At 48.5% G+C, this 23,802-nt stretch overlaps 1 protein-coding gene across 2 annotated transcripts; it reads left to right on the forward strand.

Moving 5' to 3' along the window:
- The first annotated feature begins 661 nt into the window (after nt 1–661).
- On the forward strand, nt 662–9,180 carry MAPRE1 (microtubule associated protein RP/EB family member 1). 2 transcript variants are annotated; one of them, XM_080627837.1, is made up of 7 exons: nt 662–800; nt 1,458–1,581; nt 4,183–4,328; nt 5,606–5,810; nt 6,195–6,304; nt 6,970–7,122; nt 7,504–9,180. In XM_080627837.1, exons 2-7 carry the CDS (start codon nt 1,461–1,463, stop codon nt 7,558–7,560), a joined length of 792 nt encoding a protein of 263 aa, XP_080483963.1. In that variant the 5' UTR covers nt 662–800; nt 1,458–1,460; the 3' UTR covers nt 7,561–9,180. The 2 variants fall into 2 exon arrangements, with proteins under 2 accessions (XP_080483963.1, XP_080483964.1); XM_080627838.1 differs by lacking the exon at nt 662–800 and having other exon boundaries at nt 826–1,581.
- The last annotated feature ends 14,622 nt before the right edge of the window (nt 9,181–23,802 follow it).

Here is a 23,802-nt window from a genome sequence, read left to right on the forward strand (position 1 = left end):
AGGTAGATTCAGAAATGCCTTTTTAACACTTTTGTAAAGGTTTCTAACTCTCCCTGGTGCTATTTTTTTAGGTTAAGGATTGTTGATGTTGAAATTTGTGCGGGTTTTTATACAATCTTTTACAAATAAAAGAAGTGCATCGTTTTGCTGAGCACATTTCGCGTCGCTCTTTGTACCGAGGAGTGTGAGAGCTCAGACCTCCGTGTCCACACAGTATCGTCAGGTTTGGGGTGGGGGACAAAAGGGGATCCACATCAACCGTCTAATTATAGATGAGTATTTCTGTACAACCAGACAGTCCTTCACTGGCAGGTTTGTGTGTGGAGATTAAGGGGTTTCATATAGGGACAGGTGCCCCTTCCCTGCTGCCCACGGAGGTGATGGGTGGGATGTGGGAACCAGATGGGTGACACCGGGGCACAGATGGGTCGGGGCGGGGCTGCGGCCCTGGGATCCGGGCTGGGCTGTGGGGGGACCGGACCGCGGTTCCTCCGACCGGAGCCGTGGGAGACCCCACGGGCACGCGGGATGCGGTACCTGTGGGCGGGGCTAGCGGCACAGCCAATCGGAGGCGAGTTCGTGATTGTGGGCGGAGCCTCGCCTGAGAGACTAAGAGACTAAGGTGTCTCCGCCCCTTAGCAACCGCCAGACCCGGCTCCGTCCCGCGCCGGTGAGCGGCGCTCGCTGCGACGGCCGTGACGCGCACGTGACGCAAGCGCGTAGCGTGCGAGTGACGTGGTCCCCGGGCAGGCGGGCGGGGCCGGTTTGAACGCGCAGGAGACGGGGCGAGAGCGGGGCAGGTAACGGGCCGGGTCAAGGCGGGGGGTGGCTGCGGGCCCGGGGCGGGCTGGCGGCGGGTCCCGGCTCGGGTCCGGGCTCGGGGAGCGGGCGGACCGGGCGGGTGGCCGCGGGCCGGGCCCGGCGGGCGGTGAAGAGATCGGCGCGAGGCCTGCAGGGCCGGGCCGCGCCCCTCCGCGGGTGCGGGGTGCCGGGGGCCCGGCGGCGGAGCGCAGCGCCCGGTGCGGCTGTGTCGGAGGGCGCGGCGGGCGGTGGTGGGTGGGTGCGGGCCGTGCCCCGCCCGCGGCGGGGGCGTGCGGCACGGCGCTGTCGGCCCTGCCCGGCGGCAGCTGCACCGGGGGCTCCGCGGAGAGCGAGCGGCTCCGCTTTGTGCTGGCGGGGCTGGGCGGGACCGATAACCGGGATAGAGCAGGAAGCGTTGATGCCGCGCCCGGTGAACGGAATGGACACCGGCCGCGAGTGCCGTCGTCAGCGCTGCCACAAGAGTTTTAATGGTGTTGATGGGTCTTCAGAAAGCCTGAACCACGAGGTCACCCCAGCTGTTAGCAGCCGCCTCACAGCGTTTCCTGTGCTGCTGTGTCAGGCCTGTCTCGACAGGAGCCCTGGGGACGTTTGGTGATAACGTCTGTGGTACTAACGCCTCTGGTTGTGTCTTCCAGAAAATGGCAGTTAATGTGTATTCTACTTCAGTGACCATCGAGAACTTGAGTCGACATGACATGCTGGCCTGGATCAATGAGTCTCTGCAGCTGACGCTGACAAAGATCGAGCAGCTCTGCTCAGGTGAGGGCTCAGCGCCGGGGCTGCCACCTCAGAGGTGCTCCCCAGGTCTGCAGGGGTACCACCATGCTGTGTGACTGTGCTGGCCCTCAGTAGCCATCCCAGTGGCTTCATTCCTAGTGTGAACAGATCCATGGTCACTGTTACAGTCTAGTTGTGGTTAGGGCATTATTGAAATGGCTATTAATAATGTAACCATAATGAGAAGGTATAGTCTTCTGACTCACTGCAGTTTAGATGAAATAAGAAGGAATGGGGGTTAACGTGAAAAAAGACCCTTAGGAGAGGGTCTTTTCCAGTGAGAAATTAAGTATTTAGTCTGAGTGGATCAAGTAAGTCTTACAAGTGTAGTAACTAGAGTAAATAAAGGGGATTTCTTCTGTAAAAGAACCACTGGGGGGCTGGGCAGAGGGAGTGTTGTGAGGAAGGGATTCTGGTGACTCAGGTTCACCTTCTGGACTTTATGACTCCTCTTGGTGAAGGAGTGTGTCAGTCAGTGTCACCTCAGCTTGCTTTGGGTTGAGCTGACTTAGCACAGCTGGACCTTGGGTAGAGTCGTCAGCAGAAAAGGGGAAGTGATTGTGGTGCAGAAATGAAGTCAAGTGTCATCACAGGGAGGAGTGTGTGTGGGAGGAGGCTTGTAGGAACAAACATGAGATAATGGTGTGTGGAGTAAGAGCTGAAAGAAAATAAGGCTAGAAATGCAGCCTTGGTAAAAGATGGTGATTTGGGTAACGCGGCAGGTAGGCGAAAGGCACTTGGTGCAGAGTGGAAGTGCAGCTCTTAGGGTGAGTTTGAGATATGGTGTTGCTCATGGAATGACAGATGGGGAATAAAAGGAGGAGTAAATTTAAAGTAAATTTGGGACTGTCAATGTTGGATGTGGCTGAGTGTGTGGAAGACGCATTCACAGAAATTACAGAGAAGCAGAGGACTTACAACAGACGTCTGACAGGTATTTGTAGTGGCTTTTTTGTAGTGAGGTGATGGAGAAAAACTGTAAGAGTGCAGGCTCTAAAGCTCCACAAGCACATAAGTAAAGGAAGTGATAAGCATTCCCTTATTGTCTGTTTTCAGATGGGCAGGTTAAAAACCTGTTTTGTGCAGTGTTGATTTATCCAGCTGGGAAGTTGTGCTTAGGATTGGTGTGAGCCTCGCATGCTGCGAGTGCGCTGTCTTGCTGGGAGGATGGTTTGTACTGGCTGTGCAGAATTTCAGCTCACCTGTTTCCGGGACAAGCCTGAGAGCTGTTGATGTCGTGTGTGCTGAATAATGTCCCTGTGTCTGCAAAATGCCTCATGCCTCTTCAGGCATGGAAGTGGCTTTCGTTGTTGGACATAGTTGTGTGAAAGGAGCTCCCAGGCTGGCTCTGCTGCCTTTGGCAAGGGCAGAAGTGACAGCAGCAAACTGAGCTTGCATAAATGCGCAAAAGACAACCTTTGGCCTATGCTGTGATCCCTCTATTTTTGTCACACTTATCACTGTTGACTTCCGATGGTGAGCAAACCCCTGATTTCTGGCAAGTGACCTGGTTTTGAGCTGAGTGTTGGAGTTCTTCAACAAGTGACCTGAAAGCCAGGGGAGATCAAACAGCATGGGTAAAACCAGCAAGATTTTATTTATTATATCTTGGTAGGAAGTGAACAAAATAGGACTCTGTGGTTGAGATGAATAGAGGCATTTAGAGCAACACCATGGCATGTTACTTCATGGCCTTTACGTAGCTGAGATAATGTTGTGTAGCCATTTGATGTTTGAGGTCGAGGTTCCCATTACTCTCTGTGTGCACTTAATTCATTGATGGTGTGAGAGTGATAGTGCTCAGAATGTTGTGTTTGAGGTTTTGGGGCACACAGTTACATGTTGTCACTGCAGTGAGGGTACAGGTTAAGTATCTTTTTTGTTGGGTGTATATGTTCTACAAAAGAATCTTTTTGGAGGTGATCATTTGCTCTGTGCCTGAACTGAATCCCTTGTTTGCTCTTATTACAGTAAGAGCTGAATTGAAGGACATGAGAGATTTAAAATTAATAGAAAGAAACTGTGTTATTTCAGTTCTTTAAGGCTTGATTTAAATATAGTCCATCTTAATTTGGCCCCTTGCCTTGGAGGGCACCTTGAATTGTGTGCAGGTTCTGTTTGTAGGCAGTAAGTGTATCACAATTTTAATAATGGTTTAATGTAGTGTTTAGAATAGTTATTTTTCTGGTTTAGCTTTATTAGTGTCGATAAGAGGTGATTACAGGCCAGTGAGGCATGTCTAGCAACTCTGGTCCATACTGATATCTGGTGAAGAAAGGAAAGTTGGGTGACTCATTGGATATTTGTTTTCTCTCTTGGAATTCTTGGAGCAGGGTTGCTCTTGTTCCCAAGAGCTCAAGGCATGAGACGAAGAGCTTGGTTCTGCAGCTTGCTTAAGCTTATTTACACCCAGGCTGCCCCCAAACGGGAGACTGAAGGTTCCTGTTTCCTCCCTTTTGTTACCATTAAGGGATGGTGTAGCTGAGGAATGAGTCAGGTGGGTTTGCTGATCTGACAGAGGTGACTTTACACTAGTGGCTGCCTTGATTCATCCCAGGGTTTGTGTTCTCTTTCTCTTGGCAGGCGCTGCATACTGCCAGTTCATGGACATGCTCTTCCCAGGGTCTGTAGCACTCAAGAAAGTGAAGTTTCAAGCAAAACTGGAACATGAGTATATCCAAAACTTCAAGGTTCTACAAGCAGGTTTCAAACGAATGGGTGTTGACAAAGTAAGCTGGGTTGTAACTGATTCACTGTGCTCTTCATGGCAAAGTAGATGGAATATGCTTTCAAATTTAGAGCTGAGTAAATCTGGGAGCAGAGTTTACTTTTGGTTTATAGATCTCAAAACTTGGTTTGCACTGGGGCCCTCGCTTGATGTAGGACACTACCTGCTTTACGCCAGCTGGGGTCAGGTTTCCAGGTCTTAATGCTGAGATGAATTTTTCCATGTAGTTCTGTGCAGCTTCAGTAGCACAGACTGATACTGGCATTTCCATGTGATAAGGTTTACTTGAGCTTTCTATTTGAACCACCTCTGTTTTGGTATGTTCCTATAACCTGCTGGTTTGATCGTCCTGAGGATTTCAAATTCTTCTTTTCAAGCATATAGAATGGTTTGGGTTGGAAAAGACCTTTAATATCGAGTCCAGCCGTTAACCCAGGACTGCCAAGGCCACCATTAACCATGTCTCTAAGCACCACATCTACACATCTTTGAAATACATATTTTAATACCTGGAGGGAATTTGAAGCTAGTGAAAATGAGATCCGAAATGAGTCATTTCAGATTGAATGGTAGTTGTGCTTATGGAAGGGTGATTTATGTAGGTAATAGTTACTGACAGCAGGTATGGTGCAGAGCATCTCTGTGTTAAAGTCTTCTTCTCTAAGAAGACATCTTGCTCTGTGTTGGCTGGTGGCTTCAGCACGAACTTGATTGGTGCTGAGCTTGAGGGCAGCAGCTTGTGCTGTATGTCTGAAACTGGACAGCCTGTGGTGCCTTCACATACTGAGTGGTGATGTACTGGTAGTGGCTTCTGGCTCCTGTCGGGCCACAGACTCTCAGCTCATGGCCTCACAGACAAGGCTTCACAATTTGCTGCATCTGTTTAATAACGTTCTGCGCCTCATTCCAGAGAAGCTGTAACTGTAACCTACTAAAAGGTGGTGTTTAGGTCTCACAGCGGTGCTGTCTCTGCTCCGCGGTTCAGGTTTGCGACACCAAGCGCTGGCTGAGTTCAAATTTACAGAAAGAAGTTTCATGTTGAAACTTGGTGTAGCAGGAACCTTAAAAATTATTTGACTCCTCACAGTGAAAGCAGGATTTGTTTTTAATCCCAGTTACTAGCAGAAGGCCTGCTCTGGGACATACAGTTGTTATCAAGGAGGAGTTTCTCTGCGCCGGACAAAGAATTACATTTGTGGTCTTCTGAGTGCTCTGATTTTAAAACAAGGGAGAGGTTTTTTTACCCTTAACATGACTTAGTCTTTTTTTCCCCTCCAGATAATTCCCGTGGACAAACTGGTGAAAGGAAAATTCCAGGACAACTTTGAATTTGTTCAGTGGTTCAAGAAGTTTTTTGATGCAAACTATGATGGGAAGGAGTATGATCCTGTTGCGGCTCGACAAGGCCAAGAGACAGTAGCACCTAACTTTGTTGCTCCAGTTGTGAACAAACCCAAGAAATCTCTCGGCTCTGGCTGTGCAGGTAGAGAAAATAGTTACAAGATTATCTAGGTCATTAAAACCTCTGGGGAAAATAAGACCGAGTTGCTATTTAAAATCAGTGTATGAGATGAGAGTAGTTTGCATCTCTAGAGGTGTTAGGCTGCAAACACTGAGTCACTCTGTAGTGCCCAGTTATCTGGAAACTACGGAAGACAATCTTCTCTTTTAAAAGGGAAAAGGGCAAAGGTTGGTGCCAACACATACCAAAACCAAATAAAAATGGGGATGTCACATGGAGTCAGGCAGAAGGAAGGAACATATCTTCAAACTCTTACTGGCCTGAGCATGTTTGGAAGGGGAATAATACCTTTATAGAAGGAAGAAAGGTGTTCTGAGAGGAACTAACCCTGAGTTAATCTTGCAGCCCCACAGAGGCCCATCGTTGCCCAGAGAACTGCAGCAACTCCCAAAGCTGGGACTGGGATGGTCAAAAAGGCTGCGGGAGACAGTGAGTCGGCAGGATTGATTGAGCAGGTGTGTGACCAAACCAGCCCTCTGTTACTAGTTTATCTGCAGATTTATTCTTTAATAGCATGAAATGGCTGGGTCAGGCAGATGGAATAAAATTACCCGAATCTCATTTAAAATCACTTAAAAGCCTCCGTTATAATGGACTTGCTCTCCTGTAGGAGCGAGCCCCCTCCTGCAGGACATGAGTACCAGACATTCAAACCCTGTCTGTGCCATGTCACACATAGCATTGTTTTAAGTATTCCCACAGCTGTGTTGCAGCTATCACAGCATTCCAGCCGAGCTCTAAGCAGCTGCTACTTCACTGAAATGCTGAATGTAATACAACTAAAACTGTCATCAGCATTAGAGTTGTCTTGAAAGAAAATGTTAGCAAAGATGACTGCAGGCAGCTAGTGCTTTACCTATTTCATGGCATAAGCCTTTACTGTTTCTAATTTCCAAGTGGTATTGTGTGCATTGGACTGGGTGTTTGTTGTGACAATGATATTACAATTTGGGAAACAGACCTTCTCCTCCTCTTGAAGTCCCCCTTCCCCCATCTTGGTTACTTCTGAAGTGCTTTGCATGTTACCACCCTCCTGAGAACTTCGAGGACCCTGCCCTCAGCATAGATCCTGCTGAATTCTGTCTTTGGTGGATGAATTATTGTTGATGTCTTTTGGCAGATCAATGTATTGAAACTTACTGTTGAAGATCTGGAGAAGGAGAGAGACTTCTACTTTGGGAAACTGAGGAACATTGAGTTGATCTGCCAGGAGAATGAAGGGGAGAATGATCCAGTGTTGCAGAGGATTGTGGAAATTCTTTATGCCACAGATGTAAGTGATCTGGTATAAATTGCGTTGCATAGTTCCTCCCTCCCTGCGTAACTGGGAGCTGGTTTGCTTTCTAGGGCTTCCTCTAGTTCTGCTTTTTCATTTTTGTCTTCAGGTTTATGGCCCAGCTATTAATTCCAATTAAGGATCAGATAACATAACTGTAGTCAGGCAGCAAAGAAGGTTAGCCTTTCCTGAAAAGTGTGTAGCAAATAGATCACAGATCAGGAAAATAACTCTCCTGGTAATATATCTTGACACTGTAAATGGTGACTTAAGGGGCATTTGTCCCCGGTAAAAGTTAAAAAAGAAGAGCATCCAGAATAGCAAGGAACTGGTTTGATAGCAGATTTTCATTAAAGCCCTTGTTTTCTTCCCCTTCAGGAAGGCTTTGTGATACCTGACGAAGGAGCACCGCAGGAGGAACAAGAAGAGTATTAACAGACCACATACTGTACCAGCAGAGCAGCAACATCAGAATTCTTTGCCCCAGATCATGTGCTTAACTGTAAAATACTCCACTTTATTCTTAGAGGACTCACTGGTTTCTTTTCATAAGCAAAAAAGTACCTCTTCTTAAAGTGCACTTTGCAGAAGTCTCACTTTTTACAGCGGGTTTGAGTTAGGAGCTCTTTCTCACTTGGTAGCAGAGCAGTATTCACATTGAGATGGTATATTTAGGGAGCAAGAGGCTGAACATTTGGAACTTGTTGCAGAAAGGTTTGCTGGTAAAACACTGGTTTGTGGGAAGACTCTTTGTATCTAAGGTGGTGTGTAGTAGAGAAATTAAAGACTGACTCACGGAAAGATTGAGTTAATGTGAAAATGCAGCACAGAAATTATTATAAAATGCCTTAAGAGTATTTAAAATATGCCTCCGTATGCCAAATTGAAGTAATGTGACAGGAGATTTTATGTGCTTCATACTGGGGTAGACGTTTAACTCCACTCACTGCTGGCTGAGAGGCCTTGCATGGCAATCCCGCCTTGTCAGCAAGTGCTCAAAAGGGGCTATGAAAACAAAACTCCATTCCTATGGAAAGCTGCTTACTAAGTGATTAGTTCTCGATGGAATAGGCCTCAACGTTGCCTGTCACAAGATTAGAGGGAGTATGAACAGCTGAGACGCATAAATTACCTTGAAGAGTGCTAAAGCCTTTTTCTGTGGCATTGTGGCTAATGACCTTGCTAAAATGTACTGTGTTTTCTGTAAGAAATAGCAAAACAGCAAAAAAAGCCAAAGGGCTTCCAGTCCTACTGCCTAAAATGTTCTTCAGAAGTAACTTTTTCCTTCCTGGCTCTTGTTTCTATTTGTCCTGTTGCTTTTCATTTTTGTTGATATACTTTTTGATCTCTCACTTGTTCTTTTGCCTTTCCCATCCCAAGGAATGCTGAGCAAATCCAGCAGTTGTAACAGGGCTTGTGCTGTGCAGTTAGTTTAGAATGAAAGTGAATCGAGCACATGAGGATGATGACTTTTCTGTCCTTTTTCTTCCCCCTTTTCAAGCCAGGGCATATCTGATACTACTCGCCAGTTCAGTAGTCTTCTGGGGTAAAAACTAAGAGGTGCTGGCTAACAGAGCTAATTTTATTGCAGAAAATACAGTACTGAGACTAACTTAAATATTAATATTTAAAGTCCTTTCCTTACCTGTCCTTTTTTGCTACCATGCCCCTCATTACTGTTGTGTTTGGCAAGATCCTGCAAGACTTCTGATCCCCCTTCACTACTGAGATTGATCAGTCCTGTTGTGCTTGTACTCATTTGTTTCTGGTGGTAGCTTGTCCTAAAATGTGTGTAGGAGAGCATCTTATGGTAATTGTTGTGTAGTGCATGAACCTTCGTGAAATTCAGAGAAAAACCCAAATTCAGTGAATGCCAAAAATGCAAGTAACTAGCCATTGTTTAAAACTGCAGTGGTGCTATTTCTCTGTGGCCTTTGAGACTTTCGTTGCCCTAAACTTCCGTTTTACTGAGAAACCGTATTTGACTTGGATTTTTCTTGACAGGGTTTTTCTACTTTAAGCAGTTTCTAAATAAAGTTCTGTATTTCAAGAGTGTCACGTCTGCTGGAGTCTCTCGTGCTTTCAGATCCCATTAGGCGAAGCTGAAGTTCGTGAGTTTTCGGGAGGAAGCTTGCAGGCCCTGGAGTATCGGCTTTCATTCTCCAGTCCCAGTTAGAGCTGGTGCTCACTGGAGTAGCAGTGATGTTGAAACCTTCTTTGGAGTCTGCTGGGGGAAACCATTGCTTGAATTCTTGGTTTTTTGCCTTATTCCTCCTGCAGCGGATGAAACAAGAGTGTATGGTTGGCTTCCGTCTCCTAATGTGACTTTATGTCTGTTTAAAGTGTTTTAAAGCTGCTAAAACACTGGTTGTTACTTATAAACAAGCTGTGAGTTGGGTCTGTCACCGATCTCTGAGCAGATCAACTGCAGACTTGGTGTTTCATTTGAAGTGTGTTTGGTAGAGCCCAAATGTAACTGCGCCAGAGGTGTGGGCAGAGCAGCATCTTCAGAGAAGTGCTTATGTGATGCATCTAACCTGGAGTTGGAAGTGTTCCCAGCAGGCTTCTTCCTGCCCCTGCTTGGTGGACACTGTTCTGCAGAGCAGGCACTGCTGGCATTGCCCACTGCTGTTGTGAAACTGGTGTTGGACTCCAGGAGTGCAGATGTAGAAAGGGGGTTATGATGCACATAAAATCTTCATTACCATTACTTACTTGCTTTGAGGTTGGAAGCATGTTTTTTGAACTCTAAATACTCCATCATTCCAGCTGCTCAGAGCAAAAGATGGCAAATAGTATGTGACTGAATTTGAAGATGACTTCTTGGGTGTCTGCTTTTGCAGTCCAGTTGTGTGCTGGGACCTGGTTGTTTCAAGTCTCTCTAAGAACCCTACACATGTGGAACTGCAGAGCACCCAGGTTTCAGATGGGCGGCCTTAGGTGGATTTTGAGCTCTGCTAGCAGAGCAAGCAGATACCCTTTTATGCTAAGAGCATGTTGAGTAAGAAATAGTGCTGTCAGAATAGCCCTGTGAGACTACTGAATGTGTGGAGCTGTTGGACGTGGGTTGTGGAATGAAATTGAAACTCAGATTGTAAGTCAAAGGCTGCTAAGATTTCCAGTTGCTTAACATCATGTCTCTGCTACCAAGATGAGTTATAAATAGAAGGGGGACAAACTTATGTAGTCGGCTTATGACTACATTATAAATACTTTGGCATAATCTTTTTTTAATGTCCTTTTGGGGAAGAAAATAACAACAACAAACCCAACTCAAACCCATAGATGTAACATAGCTACTCTGTGACACTGGTACAGTATCTGCTGTTAAATGCTCACCTGCAGGAACAATTCCAATAGCATCCAGCCTTTCTTAGTATCTTAGTTCTACCAGAGATCTGCAAAGCGATGGGAATGGAAGCAGCAAAGCTCACGTCTCCTCTGTACCAACATGTCTTACTTGCAGCTGGACTCCTGGATGGTTTTTTAACTTTTTATTGTCTGTTTTTTTAAAAGCTCCTTGTTTGCAATGACAATTCTTACTGTAACTGTTCAAAGCCTTCAAATAAAGGCCAAAAACTTCCTTGCTGTTGTATATCGCTGTTCAAAGTGACTGCTTAAGCACTCGGTTGCCTTGTAGCCTGTCTAGTTGAATGTGCATCCACAGGAATGTGTGTCCTTTGGGAGTGTGAGTTTTTCTGTCTTAGAACATCCTGTTAAGGATAAGGCTGGAATCTACTTATCACAAGAGAAAGATACTGTTTTGCGAGTCAGTGTGTAGATGTAATGAGGGCTGTAATGCAGATTTCAAGCTACCCTCGTGGCATGCAGCGTGTGCCTTGATTTCTATACTGGTGCAAGAGCTAGGAGGGATAATCATACAGGCCTAACGTATGGGCCCTTACTGCAGGGGCTGCAGACAACCCCGTTCCTGCAGAGAAGAGAAACGTGCATCAGAGCCCTGCTTTGTTAGCAGGACAAATGGAGAATTCAGTGATGAGAGAGAGCAAGGGGGGGATAAAGTCATTGCAGATCTGCTGCTGGTTGGCTGGGAAACATCTCTCAATATTTGATGAGAAGTTTCCTCACCTCCTGATCAATCATGTTCTTATGAAAAATGTACTCTTGCTTCCCCTTCAGATGTTCAATATTTAAAGGCAATAACATTCACAAGAGACTTCCAACAGCAAGGTAAGAGCTGCACCCTGTGACTCCTCTTTGAACACTTCAGGGAAGTTTTGACCAGTGACTGGTTATTTGCAACACAACTTTAATGCTTCAGCGTTAGGTAGAGGTGTGTTCTCTGTGCAAGATCACTGCAGATACACGTGCAAACTGGAAACCAGCTTGTGTAAATGGCCAGTTTAAGCGTAGCTGTGTATCACACGTGTCTGGGTGCTTGATGGCTGTGAGCTGCACCACTTGGGCTTCCATAAATGCATTGACTGATTTGGAAACTGTAGAAATGTGCTGGAGGGTTCTTTTTGGGTTCACCTTTGATACAACACTGTTGCACATGCCCTCGTGATGATCTTTCATTGTTACGAACGATATGGTGGAGTCTGGGTCTGTATTTGCTGTGCTTGTTTTCACAGGTTTGAGTAAGTTCTGCATGCAATGAGATAAATTATAGATAACATTGGCAACAAAGACACTGATGACTTGTTATGAAGGCTGACACTGGCTGAGACGCTTCATAGCCTGGATTATGACCCTGTCCTCTGCAATGAAGGATGAGGACTGAGGAGCAGCAGTTGCAAAAGTAATTTCCTGATTTATTTAAAAGGGAGGAAAAAAATAAGAAAGAAATCGAAGTCCATTTGTTCCTGGTACTGGAGCAGTGCTTGTTCCATAGCTCTCTTCCATAATTCTTGCTCTGTCAACACCACAGACCCTCAGGTAGTTACATCTACTCTCCTTTTGGTACTGTGCAAATGAAATCGCTGTCTGTCTTGCAGGAAGGGTACTGGGAGTTTGTGCTACCCACATTCAGGAGCAATGGTACCGTGCTGGGAAGCTGGGAGTGGAGGGGATTTGAGGAGCAACCCTGCCTTGAGAGCTGCTTGTATTTGTCTTCCACTTAAATGGTTCTTCGTGCTGCCAAGAAAAATGTCTGCTGTTAAGTGTTCAATTTCTCAAAATCTAATAGGAAACACAAGCATCCCTCCTGATGAAACTGGCTTCGTAAACCAGCCCCTCACTGAAGAACAACGTCTGCTACAGAGTAATAGACTTGGTGATAAACGACTCATGTAAATGGGCTCTCTTTTGGGTTTGATCAGTCTGGTTTGGCCACTGTATGTAAACCATGAATTCATGAGATTGTGCCTGTTACCTTGTATCCTGGTTTGCCTCTGTATGACAGCTATTCTGCTTCATGGGGCTTAGATTTACAAAGGTAAATTGTCCCATTTAGGAAGATTAAAAGAACTGAGGTTAATCTGTCCTAGAGAGGAGACTGTGCTGGGGGTGGAGGCAGAGACTTCAGTTTCTGTATGCATGACAGGCTGTTGCAGAGAAGACTCTGGCCATGTCCATGGTGAAACAAACTCATGGAATGAATTCCATATTAAACAAACAACTTTTTCCTGTCTAATGCTAAAGGCAGGGCAGTAGCAGAGCATGAGTTTCTAAGAGTGCAGAAGTGACAACGTTTAGCAGAAAGATGAAGATCCTGACTCTTTAGGCAGGGGTTGGATTATATCCTTCTGTATGAGGTCTCTCCTGCTTCCATTCTCAATTCTATGATCCAAACAACAAGGGGTTCTGATTCTTTAGGGGATATATATATACATATATATATATATATATACACATGGGGAACTTGTTGCATACGTTTGCCTTTGCCAGTCTGTGATTTCTGCATGGGAGGCTATTGCCAGCACATCCAGTGCTGTGTGTGCTTGGGAAGTGTTCTCAAAGTGGCTGTGGGTGCCTCAGGTCAGGAGCCTGTGAAGCTGCGGTGCCACCAGTGAGTGTTAGTCCCATGTCATGGGATCTCTCTGCAGACCTGGCACTGAATTCCTTGATATCAGTGACAACAAATGTGACGGGATCTTGTGCCTCATGGGAAGGGACAGCTGTGATGGCCTTGGATTCCTGGGGGGATGCTTCTCTGCGCGGGGAATGGCTTCTTTACAGCAGGACTTTGGATCAGGCTCCGTGTCCCCTCCTGCGAAAGGGGTCCCTGCGGGGGGGAAACCACAGTGCCCACAGCTCTGGTTACGTTCCCGGGGTGTAAGGTGATGCTCCCTGCTCCTGGGCTCTGCTCTTAGCGCTTGGAGATGATTCTGCTCAGCACTGGGAACTTCTGCTTCCAGTCCATGGGACTGAGCTCTGCACTGACTGTGCTGCAGTGTCCAGGGCAGCCGCTGTGTACAGTGGAGTCAGCAGCAAATTCCAGGTAATTCCTGATTTGTAGCTCATGGATTAATCAAGTTCCCACTCGTTGCTCATTCACATTGTGTAAGTAGTAAGGCCTTTTCCTGTTTCACCTTGGTTTTCGCTTCTCGCTGCCAAATGGCACAGAAACAACCGACCACTGCTTCTGCCATTTTAGGTGTGTTCTTCAACCACTTGCGACTCTTCCAGCTCTCCAAGCAGTGCACTTGTTCCTGGCAGGACACCTGACATCTCAATCAGTACTTTACAGCGGGCCCTCGCAGCCTGGCCTCACAGGGCAGCGCTGTTGCTGTGGTTCTGTACCTCACCTGTGCACTGCATCTTGCATGTAAAACTGTTCTTGGGTATCTTTGTCACTCACAAGCTTCTGGCATGATATAAACATGGCTAACGATGGGGCAGCAGCTTCTCTCCGTGCTTGTACCTCCCTGTGTCAGATGGGAATGGTACTTTGCTGTGGATGCCCTGTGTTTTCCATGTCATGGGAGATGGTGGCTGCACCTTGTGAGCAGCTCCCTGTCTGCAGCCCCAGGATCAGCTCCTCACTTCCCATGGTCAGTCCTCTCCTCTCCCCTCTGTGCTCAGACTTACACTTCATTGCTGTGCTCCACGAGACTCCTTCCTTTCTGCAGCAGCAGCAGTGAACTGAACTGATTTCATTAAGTGAAATCTTTCCTCTTTTGCAGCTCCTCGGGAACTGGTGCTACCAGATGGAGTTCATTCCTGAGCTCCAGCCTGTTGCTTCCTGCTCAGCTGCTGATAAGAACCCCGTGCTCACCCTGCTGCCACTAAAAGAACACAGGCAGGCTCCGGTAAGACAGGTCTCTGCTCTGTTCTGTAATTTACCCATTGCACAATGCTATCAGGCAGTGCTGCTGGTGTTGGAGCATTCTCTTCCTTCCGAGTAGAACTTAAGGTACCAAACTCTCAGGTACTGGGAAATGCGAGGGGAGACTGAGCTGAGCTCTTAGGCAAAAGCTCTTCCCTGTGAGGGTGCTGAGGCGCTGGCACAGGGTGCCCAGAGAAGCTGTGGCTGCCCCATCCCTGGCAGTGTTCAAGGCCAGGTTGGACACAGGGGCCTGGAGCAAGCTGCTCTAGGGGAAGGTGTCCCTGCCCGTGGCAGGGGTTGGAACTGGATGAGCTTTAAGGTCCCTTCCTACCCAAACCATCCTGGGGTTCTATTCCATGAGTTGTCAAGAATATGTGGAAGGGGCTCCTTTCTTTTGTGATTTAGGGGTTGGGGTTTTTTAACCTGTAAATAAATAAGGGTTTTGAAAGCTGCTTTAGGCTGTATGAGAACCGCTCCTGCAGAGGGGGTGCAGCAGGGTCAGTTTCTACAGGAAAACTCTAGGAAGCATTGCCCTTTGGAGGCATCTCATTCCTCTTTCATCCTGTTCCTCACTTCCCCCCTCACCTGCTGTTCTCCACACTGCTTTGTTGCCTTTCTCCCTGCAAAAGCCATTTCTCTGCTTCTGACAAACTTGTGGTTCCTAAACCCTCAGCTTCTTTTGGTCGGGACTGAACCCTGGTGCTGGGTAAGGTCCGGCACGGCTTAAAGCCGGCTTGGTTCAGTATCCTGGCTGGATTGGGCATGGATTCAGCGATGTTCTGGCTGTAGCAGGAGGGTTTCCACCAGGTGGTGCTGTTGGGCTGGGAACAGCCGGTTCCCAGGAATGGATTCGTGCGCTGGAATTAACCTGGGGCATCCCTGCGAACTCTTTTGCTTTTGCTCGTTTTGCTGTTTGCAAGTGAGCTTTGTGGACGAGGAATGTGCTGAGCATCCTGCTCCAGGGGTACCAGGACCTGTAAACCAGAGGAACCAGCACCCCAGAGCAGACGGGGAGCCCCTGCTCCTCTTTCCCAAAGGAGGAGCCCATTACCCAGGCTGGTCATTCCTTTTCCTTGGCTGTGGCTGCTCCAAGAGGCTCACAGGCTTCTGTGAGCACCATCACTGACCCTGACAGGCTGTTGGTTTTCTATCAGAGCTCTGATTTTGGGCTGTAAATCACTATTAGTTGTCAGAGCCCACTCTGGCTGTTGTGCTCTCAAAGGGTTGTATGGAGAGTGCTTGTACCTGACTTCTGCTTCCCACTTGTTCGTGCTTGCAGTAGGAGCCATGCTGGATCCTTCTCCTGAGATGCTCTTTCCACATCGTGTTTCTCTGATGCTGCCACTTCTGCATGGATCATGCCATTGAGCATCTTTGTCTTTCCCTCCCCTTGCAGTCTTTAACAGCTTCCAAAGCCCTGCACCAGCCCTGGAATTCCTCACCTTCATCCAGGCTCTGTCAGACAGATCTGTCCTGCACAGCCTTCCCTGAGAGCCTGTGATGTGTTTCCAATGACCTGCTGTCATTTCCATGCATAGCTGTATATTTCCTCTGCTCATCAGCCATCAGCAATTGCTTTAGAGAAAGGCATCTTCTGCTCTGATGGCTCCCCAGAGAGGAATTTATTGGCAAGATAACATAAAAGTCCCTCTCCTTGCTCCGTGCTGCAGCTGAAGCCGTACACGCTTACGATGGCCATTCCTGCTGACACTGGCTGCTTTATCAGTGATACTGAGATTTGTGTCTTCATCAGGCAGTGGGTGCTGGTCCGGGGTAGGGCAGAACTGTGGGGGGTTTGGGAGACACTTCAGCAAAGGCTGCTGCATCAAAATATGTTCTATTGGGACTGTCCTTTAACCTGAAACACAATTACGTAGCTTCCTGCCATTGGAATACTCCTGGCTCCCAGCTCCCCATCGTTTTGGCCTCACGCTGTTTGCTGCATGTTAATGTGATTTCACTGTGCTGTACTTGATGGATCAATTTTGTCTGCAGGCCATTCCTGGCAGGAATCTCTTGATGCATCCTTGTCCTGTTACTGGTGCCTCTTGCAGTACAGTAAGCAACCACCACCTTCCAGGCGGGAGAGGGGTGTGGGTGAGAGGAGAGAAATCCATCCCAATGTACCTACAAGGAGATCATGATTGAGACTCTGCTTGACAGGGCATTCCAGTGTATGCTGGGCTCTAATGGTGCTCTCACTGCTAATGCAGCCATGCAGATGTCCTTAGGGCATTGCTTCCTTCCTGCAGATTGTTACAGAGCCTCCAATTCCAACCAGCTGGATTTATGGATCTCCTAATCCAGTTACATTTGTCTTATAGCGATCATGTCCTGTCTCTAGCAAGAGCTAGTAATGAGTGCAGGAAATGTGGAGAAGGGACCTCTCACACTGACATGTAGTGACAGGACAGGGGGGAATGGCTTTAACCTGCCGGAGATTGAGATGGGATCTAAGGAAGTTCTTCCCTCTGAGATGCTGATCAGCACCGGTGCATCTGGACCTGGGTGTGCTCAGGGCTCATCCCCATCCCACAGCCCTGCCTGCCCAGAGCCTTTCCTGGCCTGGGCTCCTGGTGCACGTTTGCAGGGGTGTTACGGCTCTGGAGAGGTGCCCACTAGGAACTAGCTGAGAAGCAATGGAGAAGTTATCCACATAAAGCCCTGTGCACATCAATAGCAACTCCCGTGCTGAAAACCAAGTAGAATTAAATGGACCGTGTTTCTAAGACATGCCTTGGCCTCTGGCAGGCTGAAGCATGAGCTGAATGCACGTGTACATCGCAACGTAAACAGCTCGATGTGGAGCACATCTTCTGCTGCATCGCTGGACCAAATTCAGATTAAAACTGTGGCCATGACTTGCTGCTCTGATTTACGTGCTGGGGGGGCAGAGACTTTTCCAGACAGCACCTGGGCTGTTGTGGGCTTTGCAAATGCATCATTGTGCTCTTTATCTTCAGTTTCCCAAAGCAGTTGGCTTGGGAAAGTAGGGAGGGATTTCGGTATCCTGATGAATGTTGTTTGGACATGGAGCTTATCCTGTTCTGATGGCTCTGCCCTGTTCTCACTCGAGCCGTTATAAGTTGACTCCAGTGGAAGTGCTGAATCCATCCTGCCAGGCCTGTCTCTAAACAAGTGATTTGACTTTTCCAAGAGCTTCTTGTGATGAATACTGGTTTGCTCATAGTGCTTTTGGAGCCAATGAGTGATATTAAATGCAGCATGAGGAAAGAAAGATGGTAGCAAACATCAATGGAGGCATTCATGAGGAAATATGACTCATTTCCAGTGGTCAGACATTTACTGGGAAATGGGAGGAATCCATATAAAAGACACAGGAAGTGTTTGTGGGAGCTACAAGTGAGGCTGATGAGAGGGAATCGCGCTGGGGGGGCTGGAGCAGTCAGTCCTCAGTGGTGCCTCGAGGTGCTCAGGAGACTTTTGTTGCCTGTCACAGAACAGCCCAAAGGAGACGAGGCTGCTCAAGGAACAGGGCATCAGCAAGTGTGGTTCTGGGCTCCAGGGAAGAACTGCAGCAAAGTCAGGCGTGATCCAAGCTGTGCTCACTGTGTAAGCGCTGTTGTCTCTTCTCCCTGAATCCTGCTCCCAAGCAATGGATTCCTTTAGAGATGAGGAAGCATCTCCTCCTGGCGTTCTGGTGCCTTTGTCAGCCTGTCTCAGTCCGCAGCATCACTTTCTAGTTCTGCCTATTTTATATCTCAGTGAAGTTGCTGCAGAATCCGTCTTTACAAGACATTCTCTTATGCTTCATCTTGACAAGAAGCGATGCTCCCTCAGAAAGTGCTGTCACAGCTTTCAAACACGTAGCATGTGCTTCAGAGAGAAGCAGGACTGTGATGGTCCGTGGGTACCACTTGATGTGTGGGAGCCTGGGGCATGTGATGCTGCTCCTGACATCTGCAGACAACAGCATCAGCAGAAGGTGAAATGTCAGGGTTTGTGTGGATCCCCTCAAGACTCGAGGAGCTGCTGCTCAAAGTTCAGGTTTAGCACAGGGTGAGCAGCAGTGGCAGCAAGATCTGCGGACAGAAGCAGCAGCAGCGGCACAGGAGGTTGGAAGTGCTGGTCCTGCTCTGCAGCCTGACCGCAGGTCACGGGGGAGGGAGAGCAGACGATGTGTGGGTCAATGTGCTCCTGTCTGGGTGATCCCACAACAGAAATGTGAGCAAAATCCTGGTGTAACCACCCTGACAACGCATTGTGAGGGGCCTGGGGTTGTGCTTCACCAGTAGGTAAGGAAGGAGGGATGCTGGGGATGGTCTGTGCTGAGTACGGGTGAGTGCAGCTTCACAGATGATGTCTATGGATGCTAACGGCTGGATCTTCTTGACGGGGCATTGAGGTGAATTAAAGCATCCTGAGGAAGAAACCAGACTGAAATCCTGACCTGTACTGAGCGCAGGAACATGGTCCAGCGGGGCCCTGGCTTCACATCTCTAGATAAGATTGTGCTCAACTGACCCATGCTGGGCCTAAGAGTCAGGGTTCGGTCTAATACCTGCTGTGATCCACCAAACCCTACAAGTGGTTTGTGCTGTCGCTGCCCACATCCCTCAAGGGGTGAAAGTCCCCCTTTTCCCTTGCTTGTTTTTGCAGGTAACTTCCCTGCAGTTTCTTAAAGTCACAGTGACAGTTTCCACAGACAGAGTTTAGGCAGTGGGGAAGATGTAAAGGTTAAACTGACAAGAACCTCCATAATGTGTGGAGCTTGTCCTTAGCGAGAGCCTCCACGAATGAATTTAATGTGTTCAGCAGACTGTGGACAGTCGGATTTCATCACTGGACCTTTCTGAGCTCTTGGAGGGTTGTTTGAAGAACAGATCTCATATTTTGTGTATGGAAAGTCTCAGCTTCACCATTACTTCAGCAGCAGCTGCAACAGCAGAAGCTGCTGGGGAGATGGGTGAGTACAACCACATGGAGTGCTCAGGCATTGGTACCAGCTGGCCTTCTGTGGAGTGGGACTGTGGTTCTGAGGCACATGAACCTCATCTGAGCACGTGGACGGGCTCATTCCTAGTCCTTCCTCCGAGTACTTGGTCCTTAAGCCACTGGTACTCTGTTGTTGCTGCCTGAACCCCAAGCAGCCGCAGCTCTGGCTCAGGATGCTGGGTGCTGCCTGGTGCTCTGCTGATGTGTGGGGCACGATGTGGTGCTGTGCTGATGGTGGCTGGCCAGAGACCCGCAGCAAGAGAAGCAGCCAAGTGCCCAAGACCCCTTCAGCTGCAGCACCCTCATTGCCAAGGGCACGTTCGTGTTCTCCCACATGGTTTGGGATTGCACTTCACAGACTGCAGGGGACACCAGGAAAGCCTGGACGTGAGGCAGCTCCACTCCATCACCAGCCCTGCACAGCTCTCGCCGTTCACTGGAGGAGCTGTGCTGGGTGCTGAGCCTGGGTTTTTAAGCTGGGCTGAGTCGGGCTTTGCTTTGGTTTTGTTTGTGACACAAACAGCTGGGATTTATCAAGCAAAACTTCCTGACACCCAATGAGGTCAGCTTAGGGGGGTGAGAAGAGTTCAGCAGCAGCTCAAAATCCTGGCCTGCCGCCTGATCCCATACATTGATCCTGCTGCTCTTCCATCCATAAACCTCCTTCTGTTTTGGTGCAGCTGTAATTGCGTTTGAGAAAGGGAAACTCGTGTGTGCCCAAGCCACCCAAAGAGCACAATTACACCATGGAGCCCCTCCGGAGGTGGGTGTGAGCTCTTCTTTGTGAGCCTGAAGTTGCACAGAGGAGCTGCGCTTTGGTCCCTGGCTCCTGCTGAGCCTCTCCAGCAGAAATCCCCCTCCCACCCCTGGTAACGGGTTGGGTTTCAGCAGTGCCTTCCCCTGCCCGGCCATGGAGGTCATCGTTTGTCTTTCAGATCAACCTTCTCCAAGATCCCTTGGGAGCTTTTGTTCTGGAAACCAATTGTAAGCCCACAGGGCCCTTTTCTTCCCTGATTTCCCATCAGTCAGAATCCAAATCAAACAGGACCAGAGGGGTTTTGGTGCGTGTTTGGGTTTTTGTTGTTTGTTATGTTTCTGTTTGCAGTTTTTTGCCCTTTTCCCCACCTTTTGGAGCAGTTCAAGCCCCTGTTCTTTGCTGGAGCATTTGTGTATTCTGTGTGTGTCTGCTTAAAAGCCAGGCAGGGTTGTGGGAATCTTGCATATACCCAACCATGAGCTTGGTTCTCAGACTGCACTGTTTATGTATTAAAGCAAAGTGTGTGTATTTATTGTATGGAGATGTTGTTGTCTGGGGGACCAAGCAGTAAAATTCAAAGGCCCTGATGCATGTTTCTGTCTACATCTGACTCCATTTGTGTCTCTCCAGATGCATGTGCCGAATCCATCTGTTCCTTTGCATGGTAATAAGATGATTTTGCTAAGAACTGAGTAAAGGCAGCAGTCGTCACTGGGGGCACATTCCTGCACGGTAAATGCACATCAGCTTTTGCAAAGGTGATGGAAATTGGTTAAATATTTGCACTGACCCTTTCCGGTAGCTCCCTTCACCCCACATCCCCATGTAACCTTCCTGGGGAGCCCGGGCAGGCAGAGCAGAGGGAGAACTTTGTGGTTGTTAATCCAGCCTATGTCAGGGTTGGAGAGATCCCAGCGCTCAGGGTGCGGGGACTGACACAGACACACTGCCCTCTGCACAGAAACCCCCTGGGATCCTCCTCTCCCGCTTCCCACCAGGATCTTGGTGTTCAGTGCCTTTTCTCAACACCACAGCCAGCAGAAGCTGCACAGAACCGCACACCTCTGAGGAGGCATCTCCTGTCCCTACACAGCAGCTGTGCTGTCCTTGGCCTGTGCATTGCAGCCAGGATGTGGCTTGCAGCAGGTCCTGTCACAGACACTGGTCCCCTTCATCTGTGCCTCTCTGCTCTGCTTGTGAACCCCACAGCTTGTGCAAGGACACGGCATTAAATGGACCCGCTCCCTGCAGCACCGGGAGCAGGGCTCTGGGAAGGCTCAGGTGTAAATCCCGCGCTGGGTACCTGGAGCTGCAGTGATTTATGTGTGTTCCATGCTCAGCACACGGCTCTGGCTGCCAGGGTGTGCTGCTGAGCAGCCTGCCAGCGCAGCACCAGCCAGGCTCAGACCTGCTCACGGTGCTTCCGTGGGGCCTGAAAGGCCTCTTAAATTGTATGGATTTCACACAAAGGAAAATGGATTTTTTCCCTGCCCATCTAAGCAAGCCTGTGGTGATTAATGCTGCAAAGGAAACCCAACAACAACAAATCCAGGTTTATTATGGGCTGTGGATTCCGGGAGTAGGAAAAATGCACGCTTGGTAAAAGAAATGTTTCCTCCTCCTCGTGCTCCTTCACAAATATCTCCATAAACCCCTTGTCTCTAGTTGCATTTGGATGCTAATGGGATACAGAGCTTCATAATTCCTTGTCTCTCTTCTTGCTAAACTGTATTGCAGAGTAGGTGTGTTCTACTGGGGGAAAACTTAGCAGAGGAGAGGATTCACTCTTTGGTTGTGAAATTGGTCGAGCTTTTCTTCATCTGTTGTTTTCATAGAGAAGAGTAGATGAGACCAGCTCCCTATGAACACAGGTAGGTCCTTGCAAGAGGCTGATTCGGAGCCTTCCTGCAGGGCACATGAGGCTGCTGCTGGATCTGGGGCTGTTGGTGTGGGAAGTGAGCAGGGGGTGAGGCAGGTCCCATCTGTGCTTGACCAGCCTCTGGGGCTTTGTCCCCAGTCCCTGGGTCTGAATGTAAACCTGAGGGGTTCCTTTGAGCAAGGGGTCTCAGAGGCTCCGTTCCCAACCACAGCAAAGCCTCCCCACTGCTCAGAAACAAAGGCCCACTGTGAGTCAGGATGTTCTTCCTGCTCGAAGGTAGCCAGGAATTGCAGATAGGGATTACAGAGCTTGAATGCTGCACTATTTACGATGTGTGCTCAGTCACCTAAATCAGGTTGGCAGTGTTTGAGCTTTGCCTGGATAATTGATTCAAATGTAAATTGAATGAATAAATCCTTTACAGCTAAAATATGCTCTCTTTTTATCTTGATTCTCTTTCTTCCTCTTTGTCAAATGGCATAGAAAATAGGTAGTTATAATCTCATGAATAGATATTTGACAACCTTTGTAGGAGGGTGGGTGAAATGAGGTTTGTGTGGTCTGGTTTGAGATGCTCTCCTGTGGTGTTTATTGGATTCCAAAACTGTTCATAACTTGGCTCCTGTGCTTCTGGTCAATAATCTGCTTGTGCACACGTTTGTGCCACTCTCCAGTGGCCAGGCCAGGCAGTGATTTATGTCTGTAAGTGCACATTAGTCTAGGGCAAAGCATCAGAGAATTTCCTGTTAACAGCCATGGAGTGAAATCCCGGGGTGGACGCATGTCCTGCTGGCATCAAAGGGCTCTTTGGTTTGGGAATCTGCACCGAGAGGCTCAGGCTGGCACCAGGAAAAGCCTTTGTGAGCATTTTGTGGGCGTTTTAAGCTATTTTCCCTTAAGGCTTCCCTGATGTTTCAGTAGGACCAGGGCTAATGCGCTGACTCCCGGCCAACCAAACAGCACGGTTTGAATCTTCATCCCAGCCCGGCTGTGTTTAATCAGCAGCTCCACAGATGATATTCTTGGAGCCGGTGTGTGTCCAGCACAGTCGGGCTCCACATCCCTTGTCCTGGCAGCATTCCTGCTCCTGGAGCAAGCATCAGCTGGTCCATGGAATCGGGCGCTTGGCATTCCTTGGGCTGTAACTGTCTGGGTGTTTGTCCTATTTCGGGCCAGGAATCCCAGTGCTGTGCACAGGACCCTGGGTGCTGTGTCAGGATTTAGCCCTGCCCTTGTCAGCTTTTCCTTCTGCTCTGGCATCCGAATAATTCAAGTATCCTGAAGGGATCATCCCTGCCCCTTCAGGACTGTCGCTGCGGGCGGGCAGCTATTACTTTCAGCTCCTTCAGAGGGAAGTACCAGCACCCACTGCATGGTTTTGAGCTCCAGGAGCTGGAGCCCACCAAGGTAACGTGTTACCGGGCACCACAACACTTCCCTGTGTCCTCAGTGCATGTAAATGTCCGGACTTCTCTTGAAGCCAGTCAACGTCCTGCCTTTGGAGACATCCTCTGGCACAATAGCCCCTATTTCAGCCACCACTGTGAAAACACGTTTCCTCCTGCCAGTTGTCCAGAAGCCAATAAACCCAGCTCAAGCTGCCTGTGCCACAGCCCTGCTCGATGGAGCTCTTGTGCTGGTGCGATTTCTTTTCTTACTTCTGCCTTACGGAGCCAATAGAATGGTTTGGGTTGAAGGGGCCGTAAAGCTCCTCCAGTTCCACCCCCTCCACTCCTTCCTCACCCCATCCTGCAGCCTCCTGTGTGGCTCAGGCACCCGCTGCTCCCTTGCCTGCCTGCTGGACTGACAGAGACCAGGTTGCTTCTGCACTTGTAGAACAAGAGGCTGGTTTGT

The sequence above is a fragment of the Psittacula echo genome, assembly GCF_963264785.1.
Source record: "Psittacula echo genome assembly, chromosome: 12".
NCBI classification, from domain to species: Eukaryota; Metazoa; Chordata; class Aves; order Psittaciformes; family Psittacidae; genus Psittacula; species Psittacula echo.